Source organism: Dendropsophus ebraccatus, chromosome 14 (assembly GCF_027789765.1).
Source record: "Dendropsophus ebraccatus isolate aDenEbr1 chromosome 14, aDenEbr1.pat, whole genome shotgun sequence".
Lineage (NCBI taxonomy): Eukaryota > Metazoa > Chordata > Amphibia > Anura > Hylidae > Dendropsophus > Dendropsophus ebraccatus.
The window spans coordinates 71,075,885-71,086,826 of NC_091467.1; the positions used below are offsets into that span (position 1 = coordinate 71,075,885).

At 49.7% G+C, this 10,942-nt stretch overlaps 1 protein-coding gene across 1 annotated transcript; it reads left to right on the top strand.

Moving 5' to 3' along the window:
- Positions 1-6,443: 6,443 nt before the first annotated feature.
- LOC138772831 (uncharacterized) lies at positions 6,444-10,711 on the top strand. Its single transcript, XM_069953548.1, has 3 exons — positions 6,444-6,545; positions 6,998-7,208; positions 9,729-10,711. The coding sequence occupies exons 1-3, from the start codon at positions 6,444-6,446 to the stop codon at positions 10,700-10,702; spliced, it is 1,287 nt and encodes a 428-aa protein (XP_069809649.1). The 3' UTR covers positions 10,703-10,711.
- The last annotated feature ends 231 nt before the right edge of the window (positions 10,712-10,942 follow it).

Consider the following 10,942-nt stretch of genomic DNA (forward strand, 5'->3'; position numbering starts at 1 on the left):
ATGGGGGAGCACAGGGGAGCTATATACTATGGGGGAGCACAGGGGAGCTATATACTATGGGGGAGTACAGGGGAGCTATATACTATGGGGGAGCACAGGGGAGCTATATACTATGGGGGAGCACAGGGGAGCTATATACTATGGGGGAGCACAGGGGAGCTATATACTATGGGGAGCACAGGGGAGCTATATACTATGGGGGAGTACAGGGGAGCTATATACTATGGGGGAGCACAGGGGAGCTATATACTATGGGGGAGCACAGGGGAGCTATATACTATGGGGGAGTACAGGGGAGCTATATACTATGGGGGAGCACAGGGGAGCTATATACTATGGGGGAGCACAGGGGAGCTATATACTATGGGGGAGCACAGGGGACTATATACTACTGGGGAGCACAGGGGGCTATATACTACTGGAGAGCACAGGGAGCTATATACAATGGGGGAGCTTAGGGGGCTATATACTATGGGGGAGCACAGGGGAGCTATATACTATGGGGGAGCACAGGGGGGCTATATACTATGGGGAGCACAGGGGAGCTATATACTATGGGGGAGCACAGGGGAGCTATATACTATGGGGGAGCACAGGGGAATTATATACTACTGGGGAGCACAGGGGAGCTATATACTACTGGGGAGCACAGGGGAGCTATATACTACTGGGGAGCACAGGGGGCTATATACTACTGGGGAGCACAGGGGGCTTTATACTATGGGGGAGCACAGGGGACTATATACTATTGGGGAGCACAGGGGAGCTATATACTATTGGTGAGCACAGGGAGCTATATCATATTGAGGAGCACAGGGGTCTATATACTATGGGGGAGAGCACAGGGGGGCTATATATTATGGAGAGCACAGGGGGGCTATATACTATTAGGGAGAGCACAGGGGGCTATATACTATTGGGGGGAGCACAGGGGGGGCTATATACTATTGGGGGAGAGCACAGGGGGGCTATATACTATTGTGGGAGAGCATAGGGGTCTATATACTATTGGAGAGCACAGGGGGGCTATACACTATTGGGGGAGAGCACAGGGGGCTATATACTATTGTGGGAGAGCACAGGGGGGCTATATACTATTGTGGGAGAGTACAGGGGGGGCTATATACTACTGGGGAGAGTGCACAGGGGGGCTATATACTAATGGGGGAGCGCACAGCAGGACTGTATATAACTGGAGAATCACATGAGGGTCTATACACTACAGGGACACCTTAAAACTATGGAGGCACAGAGGGGTGTAACTATGTAGGGGTACAGAGGGGTGTAACTACTGTATAGGGGTACAAGGGACCTAACTACTGTATGTGTTGGAGCCTAAAATATTTGTCTGGCAGATTCTGGAGAGAAGATTCACAGCCAGGAGAAGACTTCAAGGTGGCCCAGGCTGGATGGAGAGAAAAAGAAAAGGTGACAGACTCTGATCAGAGAAGCCCCCCCCTGGTGAGTCACTGCATGTAACTGCACTCTGTTATAGGGTTGTAGTGTTAGGGGTCATGATGTGGCGGTATTATGTAATGGTATCATTGGTGATATCTTTCTGTTTTGTTTAGTGCAGTTTTTATGTAATATGTAATCACTGTATGGTGGAAATAGTGTTATAAGGTAACTACTGTATGTATTGGGGCTCTTGATACAGTGTGGGGGCAAATTCAGTACATTATACAATGTGCCGAAAGGGAAGGGGGGGCCCACTCTTGAGGGCTGTGCACTGGGCCCACCAATGTATTAAAACGGCTCTGAGTGGGACGTCTTTAGAAGAAGCAAGAACAGTTCCAAGGAAGTTTGGAATGATGGGTGATTAACTCAAGATGAGAGAAATATTGTCTTGGGCCTAACAGAGTGCAGATAGGAGGTATTCACATCCACGTTGCCATGTATGTATGTGAAGGGAAGAGGAGCTGGGCTACTTAATGCACACACATATAAATATTAAAGTCTAAATATTAAAGTCTGATCGGTCCCAGTGACCCAAGAAGTTGGATGCCGCCCTAGGGAGTCCAGGAAAACATGGATACAGCCATAGGCCATAGACTATATATATGTTTTCCAGTGCTTTCTAGGACAGCATCCAACTTCTTCAGCCACCGGTATTCAGATGCCAAACAATCAGACTCCAGCATGCTCCAGTTGCGCTCATCTTTAATAAATATACATTATATGTGACGAGCAAAGCAAATTTTTGCAAGCTTTCAAATTCAAAAAAGATGAAAAAATTTTTTCAATAAGGGTATGCTCACATGTCCTCGCTTATCTGGTGTCCTCTTGTCTCTGGTGTCTTCAGCCACCTCCAGCCCACTTAGCAAATTACTGACTGAGATGGGACAACACCATGGCCAGTGATTCGACTTGCAAGTTCTCAAATTCTGCAATGCTGTCAAACCAAACTTTTGAAAACTTTGATTATCTCTAATTACAGTGGTGCCTTAGATTACGAGCATAATTTTTTCCGGGGCCGCACTTGTAATCCAAATCCACTCTTAAACCAAAGCAAAACTTCCCATAAGAAATCACTGAAATGCAGACAATTGGTCCCACCCCCCACCCCCACCCCCAAAATAATGATTTTTTTACTCTGAATAACATGTAGAACAGATGAAACAGATGAGTATGTGATATTATAAGTTACTGTACAGTATAGCAGCATGTGGTGTATAATGTATAGTAACTGTATAAATCTGATAACACAGCAGCTGGATATGTGATATATAAGTTACTGTACAGTATAGCAATCAGCATGTGGTGTATAATGTATAGTAACTGTATAACCCTGATAACACAGCAGCTGGATATGTGATATATAAGTTACTGTACAATATAGCAATCAGCATGTGGTGTATAATGTATAGTAACTGTATAACCCTGATAACACAGCAGCTGGATATGTGATATATAAGTTACTGTACAGTATAGCAGCATGTGGTATATAATGTATAGTAACTGTATAACCCTGATAACACAGCAGCAGCTGGATATGTGATATATAAGTTACTGTACAGTATAGCAGCATGTGGTGTATAATGTATAGTAACTGTATAACCCTGATAACACTGCAGCTGGATATGTGATATATAAGTTACTGTACAGTATAGCAGCATGTGGTATATAATGTATAGTAACTGTATAACCCTGATAACACAGCAGCAGCTGGATATGTGATATTATAAGTTACTGTACAGTATAGCAGCATGTGGTGTATAATGTATAGTAACTGTATAACCCTGATAACACAGCAGCTGGATATGTGATATATATGTTACTGTACAGTATAGCAGCATGTGGTGTATAATGTATAGTAACTGTATAACCCTGATAACACAGCAGCTGGATATGTGATATATAAGTTACTGTACAGTATAGCAATCAGCATGTGGTATATAATGTATAGTAACTGTATAACCCTGATAAAATAGCAGCTGGATATGTGATATATAAGTTACTGTACAGTATAGCAGCATGTGGTATATAATGTATAGTAACTGTATAACCCTGATAACACAGCAGCTGGATATGTGATATATAAGTTACTGTACAGTATAGCAGCATGTGGTGTATAATGTATAGTAACTGTATAACCCTGATAACACAGCAGCTGGATATGTGATGTATAAGTTACTGTACAGTATAGCAGCATGTGGTATATAATGTATAGTAACTATATAACCCTGATAACACAGCAGCTGGATATGTGATATATAAGTTACTGTACAGTATAGCAGCATGTGGTGTATAATGTATAGTAACTGTATAACCCTGATAACACAGCAGCTGGATATGTGATATATAAGTTACTGTACAGTATAGCAGCATGTGGTATATAATGTATAGTAACTGTATAACCCTGATAACACAGCAGCTGGATGTGTGATATATAAGTTATAAAAAAAACAGCAGCAGCAGGTTGTAGATACAGGATGGAACTGCAGATCTCCATAATTGCGAGGATGGGAAACACAAGGGCTGACAGAGACTGCAGGAAGCATGAAGGAATGAGCAGTACAGATGTGGGTACATACATGCAGCACTCTGTCCAGGGAGAGAGGGGTTACAGCTATGGAGAGATTACCCCCACAGTCCTGTCCCCTGATGTAAGCCCCAGCCTGAAGTGGATTTGCTATGATTTGGAAGGTGACGGAGACTTCCTGGGTCAGAGTACAAGGCTGTAGACCCCACTATGCAGACCATGCCCCTCCCCCACTCCCCCTCCCACCCAGTACAGGGAGCTCTTACACCAAAGCATTGCTCTTACACCAAGTCACAATTAAAAAAAAAACTGTGAGCTCTTAAACCAAAACGCTCTTAATCCAAGTTACTCTTAAACCAAGGTACCACTGTATATGATAGAAAATCAACTCCTTATCCAGACTGTATTTCATGGGACGGATAAGTCTAATTGATATAACGTCTATTGGCCGTTTTCTTTGAGAAGACCACCCTAGAAGACCACAATTCCAAGCAATTTTCAGCAGTCTCAATGGTGAAGTAGAAGAACTAGCAGATAGATCAGAATTTACAGCGTGACTCTTTGGCAGGGAATTGGCTGGAGCGAGTTCCCAGTTTACAGAATAACTTGGATGGGAAGCCACAGCTTAAGAGGCCGATCAAATCTGTTTACTGTAGGATTCAGGTGACTTTATTGTATTGCTCTGATTTCTGTCAGGCCATCTTCCGCCGCACATACCTTGCATTCTTCAGGAAGAAAACGGAGATCATGGGCTTAGAGAGCCTGATTGTGAATATTTAGATTCCCTGCCCACCCTTTATCCGGCATTAGGACATAAGCCTAGGCACAAGCTGAAAGACAGAATTATGTGCTTGATGCGGCGTGCCAAGGTATTATCAGATATCTGTCTAATGAAACCCGCGGCTCTTTTCTGGATTTACATGGCTGATGCTACTCGGAGGTCTGGGGAATCGGAGAAATGTTGACTTCCTTCATCTACTGATTAATAATACTCATTAATATTGGTTAGCTTCAACCCTGGAGAAGTTGCGGTTTATTGTTTTAACGCTGTCACAGTTTAGGGTTTAATCTTTGGAGTAGACTGATTTCCAGAGCTCAGAAATGTCCGACAGTCCTATAGAGAATAAATGGAGCGCTGGCCAAGCAGGCTGACTTTTTCCTTATTCTCAGGAATGGTGGGGGGTCTCAGCATTCGGACTCCCACCTATTAGCTTGTTGTCCTCTATCGTATGGATAGGTGATAAGTTGAGCTGGGATATCCCCTTTAACTAGAAGGCTATGCTCACTCAAGTCCCTGTAATGCCCCACTTTTCTAGACTGCCCTCTTCTTCTGTCATAGACATCTAAATAGGCAAAAGAAGAGCTTGTGGAGCCCCATTTAAGAGTCTCGAAACACAGGACTAGCCAGATATCCCTCAAGGAAGGACCCAGCTGGGTCTCCCTGAGATCAGCGATTTGTTTCTCCTATGATTTTATTAGGTATTGCTCCCACCTAGCCAGAATCTTGCTCCACACTGATGAGGGGCAACACCCCGAAACAGCTGTATGTGGATGGATACCTGGCCTTGGTTTTTCCCTTGTCATTACATTGCCTTATAGGGCCACTTAATATGGTGGTTTTGGTGGTTTCCTTACAGGAGCTGCCCTTTGGCTGGGTCCTTCCCAGAGCGATATCTGGCTAGTCCTGTGTTTCGAGACTCTTAAATGAGGCTCCAAGGGCTCTTCTTTTGCATATTTATGTTTGCCAGGGAGCAATACACCAAGGATATCACTGCATTGAGCGTTTTAACCGCCAGCCAACGGTGTTATTGTTTTGGCTGTCATGTCATAGACAGCTTAAATCGCATACATGCGCCATTTATACGGACTGCATGTCAATCAAACAGGGAGGTGTAGGAGAGCTTGGAAAGCTGTTACGAAGCCTGGTCACACCTTTTTGACACTTTTTGGCATCATTTGGAGAAGAGCAGTAATTGAAAGAAACAAAGGTATCCTTAGTCTCACAGCTCCCATTGCTATGTAACCATGTCAGCACTGGTATGGGTTTTCTAGGTGACAGGTTCCCTTCAATGTAAAAACTCTAATTTTGTTTCTTACAGACCTATCTGTCTCCATGGTAACAGACTACAAACAAACCCTGTGTAGTCTGATCTTGTAATCATACTCTCTCCTATCAAATGGAAGAAAATATAACTACAAGTAAGGGAGGGCGAAACAGCGTAGCATAGTGGCAGCCCGTACATGACTGGGTGGGCAGTAAGGGGTTAACAGTGCCAAGGGTGGGGGGGGAGCAGGAGAGAGGTTACCTGTAGTTCAGGGTATAGTGAAATAAGGGGGTTGCTAGGTGAGAGCCAATGGGGGTGGTGGGAATAGCTTGGGGAAGGAGGGGGCTAGCTAGGAGTTGGAAGTGAGGAGAAAGAAACTTACCAGTCTTCTGAAGCTACAGGACCTGAGACGGAGCATGGATACTCAGCCTGCAGCAGACTTGTCAGCATTCATGGCATCCCTGAGGGGTGTAACGGCTCAGCATGGGGCCGCCTGGGTCCAGGCTCAGCTTGCCCAGGTGATTAGGGAAGCGGACGGGGGGTTGCAGTCCCGGGGGGGCCCGCCCGTCCGCACGCCGCCGGCGCCCGCCGGAGCGGCTCAGCCCTGGAGTCCCCAGCCGTTCCCGCCGCGTAAGGAGCCCTTCACAGGACCCTCCGGCCCCTCCTGGCAGGCACAGCTCTCCCCTGCACAGGAGCCGGGCTGGGAGGAATCCTGCAGCGCGGCGGGGTTCCGGGCGGCAGGGGGAGGGTCACGTGGCTCCTTCCTCCCCCTCCGTTACGGCAGCAGTAACAGGACCTGCGGCGGCTGGCCCCTCTCACAGCAGGAAGCAGGGGGCAGCCCAGCGACGAAGCAGAGCCGGGACCCGGTCCCAGGGGGAGAAATTGCAGCCCAGAGAGGTGAGGAGAAGGCGATCCCGGGCAGCAGCTGATCCGGGGGGGGAGGCGTTCCTCTCCACGTCTCAAGGTGCAGGGCGGAGGTCCTGTCGCCGGCGGCTCATCTGGACAGCGAGTTCAGGTGGCTCCGCCCACGCTGGACGTTGCTGGAGAGGATCTGGGAGCCGGGCCATCTTCCTTGGACGACGAATCTGACAGCCTGGAGGAAGGAGAGGTTCGTGGTGCTGCGACAGCAGGGGTGCGATCTCGGATAGCGGCTGTTCCGGCGTCCGCTGAGAGTCAGCCTGGTGAGTCTTTTTCTATGTCTGTGCTGTCCCCTGTTTTGTCCCCTGTGTCTTCTGGTGTGGCTGGAGGTGTCAATGTGCGTGTAGGGGATCAGTGGTCGGGGGGCGGGGGACAGTTTGCAGGGATTGGAGAGGCAGTGGCGCAGTTTTTAACTAGCATGCGGGGGTTGATGGTACAAAGCGCGGGTTCGCATGCGACAGTGGCGCCGCCAGCGGCAGCATGGGTGGGTAGCGGTGCTGGGGCGGTGGGACAGGGAACTCCGGTGGCGCAGGCGCCTGCAGCTGTTCAAGCGGCACCTACGGTGGGGCCCGCGGTCAGCGATGCCTCTGTCCGCTTGGATGACTCGGCACGTGGGGAGGTGTATGTATGTTTTGATGGCCCGCTGGGGGCGCATTTGAAACAGGAAGTGCGTGAGAGGATCTGGAAGGATGAATACGTGGAAATATTCTCCCTCCTTCCTCTGGAAAATTTAACATTGAGAAGGGTAAAGCAGATGAGAGTAAGAAGGAGGAGGAGGAGAAGCGGCGGTATCGACTGATACCCCGCACTTTTACGAATTGGCTTCAAGCATTCGCCATTTTGGCGAGTGTAATTGGAGAGAAGGCTCCTCAGAACTGCTCTGCTTTATTCGGCTATATGGATGCTATAGGGGAGGCTTATCGTGTTTATGGCGGAACTGCTTGGCTGCGGTATGACGAGCAGTTCCGCCAGCGTAAAGCGGTAAGGCCGGCGCTGCGTTGGGATCACAAGGACATAGCATTGTGGATGCGGCTGATGGTGGCATCACGCGCCTTCTCAGTCGTTTCGGGCGGGGGCCGGGGGTTCGTCTGGGTCAGCTGGGTCGGCCGGAGCCTCGGCCTCCCAGCGCCCGGGTTGCTGCTGGCAATACAATGAGGGTAACTGCCGGTATGGGTCCAGCTGCAGGTTCAAGCACGAGTGTGGAACCTGTGGGGGGAACCACCCTCAGTCCAGATGCTTCCGGAAATCCAAGGGTCGTCCCGCCGATGCTGGCCAAAAAGGGACAGACGCCGGTGAGCATAGAGGCGATGCTGCCACTGCTAAATGAATACCCTGACCAGAGGGCGGCGCAATTGTTGAGGGATGGGTTTATGTGGGGCTTTCGTATTCCTTTTGCTCCAGACGCACCAATTTTTCGCCCGCAGAATTTGAAGTCCGCCAGAGCGCATCCGTCTATTGTGAGCGAGAAGTTGGGCAAGGAGGTGACTCTTGGACGCATGGCGGGTCCGTTTGCAGACCCGCCGTGGCCGTACTTGCGGGTCTCTCCTTTGGGTCTGGTGCCAAAAAGGGAGCCTAACAAATTTCGTCTAATCCATCATTTGTCTTATCCGGAAGGTGCTTCGGTAAATGATGGAATAGACCCGGAAGCATGTTCGGTATCATATGTCTCATTTGATCGGGCGGTGGAGTGGGTGCGGCGGTGCGGGCCGGGGGCGCTCATGGCAAAAACGGACATTGAGGCCGCATTTCGGCTCCTGCCGGTGCACCCTGATAGCTTCCATTTGTTGGGTTGTATGTGGGAAGGACAGTACTATGTGGACTGCTGTTTGCCGATGGGGTGTTCCATTTCCTGTTTTTACTTCGAGGCTTTCAGCACGTTTGTGGAATGGGTGGTGCGCAAGGAGTCGGGGTTGCAGTCGGTTTTGCATTACCTTGACGATTTCTTGTGCGTCGGCCCGGCACGGTCGCCCATTTGTTCTGTCCTGCTGCATACAGTGGAGCAGGTGGCGCGCTGGTTCGGCATTCCTTTGGCCCCGGACAAGACAGAGGGACCCGCCACTGTCATTTGTTTTTTGGGCATCGAGATTGATTCGGTGTCAATGGAATGCCGGCTGCCACCTGACAAGTTGTGCGAGCTACGTGCGTTGGTACGGGAGTTCCTGGGTTTGCGAAAAGTGCGGTTGCGCCAGCTTCAGTCCCTTTTAGGCAAGCTTAACTTCGCGTGTCGCATCATGCCCATGGGGAGGATTTTTTGCCGGCGCCTAGCCGCTGCCACTGCGGGAATCCGTTCCCCCCTGCATTTCATTCGGCTTACAGGGGATCATAGAGCAGATTTGTGTGTGTGGAATGAGTTTTTGGCACAATACAATGGGCGTTCGGTTTGGCTGGATGACTGGGTTGAGAATGCGGACATGGAGTTGTTTACGGACGCATCTGGTTCAATTGGCTTTGGTGCATACTTTGGGGGAGAATGGTTTGCAGGCGGCTGGCCTGACGAGTGGCGCAAAAATGGTTTGGTACGCAACCTGGCGTTGCTAGAGTTGTTTCCCATAGTGGCGGCAGTGGAAGTCTGGGGGCCTCGATTCCGCGGCAAAAAGGTGCGTTTTTGCTGTGACAATCTGGCAGTTGTTCAGGCCATCAATAGCTTGTCGGCATCCTCGCCGCCGGTGGTGACTTTATTGCGCCGGCTTGTTTTGAGGGGGTTGGAACTGAATGCATGGTTGTCTGCATGTCATCTTCCGGGGTGCAGGAACTCCATTGCTGATTCGCTTTCTCGTTTCCAGTGGGACCGTTTTCGGGAACTGGCGCCAGAGGCGGAGCAGCATGGGCTTTCCTGCCCCGATCATCTATGGAGCCTGGTTTGCGGACTGCATTCGGTCTGATGGCAAGGGCGGTTAGCCAGCCTACATGGCGGGGGCGTGAGGAGGTGTGGCGTGAGTGGCAGCAGTTTTGTAGGAGAGTGGGGTCGGATGGGGCGAGTGGTGAATTGATCCCACTGTTGCTGATGTTTGTCGGGGATGCGTTTGGAGCGGGGGCTTCGGCGGCCGGTATCGCCAAGAAGCTCTCCGGCCTTTCGTTTTGGTTTAGAATGATTGGTGTTCAGGACGTGACGAAAGATTTTTTGGTCCGCCAGGCAATGGCGGGGTACAGGAAGGCGAGGGTAGCAAGGGATTTCAGGCGGCCGGTGTCCTTTAGTATCCTGGGGGATCTGGTGAGAGTGTTGGAGACCTTGTGTACGGATGGGTATGAATGGGTGTTGTTTAGGGCTGCTTTCTCGTTGGCATTCTTTGGGGCCTTTAGGATTGGCGAGTTGGTCAGTCGTTCCTGTGTGTCGGGAGATGGATTGCAGGTAAGGGATGTAGAAGTGGGAGAGGGGAGTGTGTCCTGCTGGCTTCGTAAGTCGAAGACCGATCAGGCGGGGAGGGGGAAGCATATAAGGCTCTATGCGATAGGGGATTGCGCGGCATGTCCGGTCAAATGCGTATCAGAGTACTTGAAGGTTCGCTCGGGAGGTAGGGAGGGACCCCTCCTGCTACATAGGGATGGTAGAGCCCTCTCTCGTTTCCAATTTGTGGCAGTTTTCCGCAAGGGTCTGGTATGCTTGGGTTTGCCGGCAATGGAGTTTGCCTCTCACTCCTTCCGGATTGGCGCGGCCACGGAGGCGGTTAGATGTGGTTTGTCTGAGAGTGTGGTTCGTCAGATTGGGAGGTGGGAATCTGCTCGCTTCCGGTCGTATGTGCGGATGGACATGATTTGAGGGGAAGGAGGCGGTTTGTTCTGTTGGTGTTCTTTTTCCCTTTGTGTTTTTTCTTCTTGTTTTTTTTTTTTTTTTTGTTTGTTTGTTTTTCCTTTTGTTTTCTTTGGTTGTTTTTCTCTCCCTAGATTGTGCGTGCCTGACATGGATCCTGGGGCACTCGTACGTTCGCCGGGGGGCGGCACGGGCAGACGTAAGAACCAGCGGTAGACAGCTGGGTTTTCAGAGGAGTGAAGTCCGCAT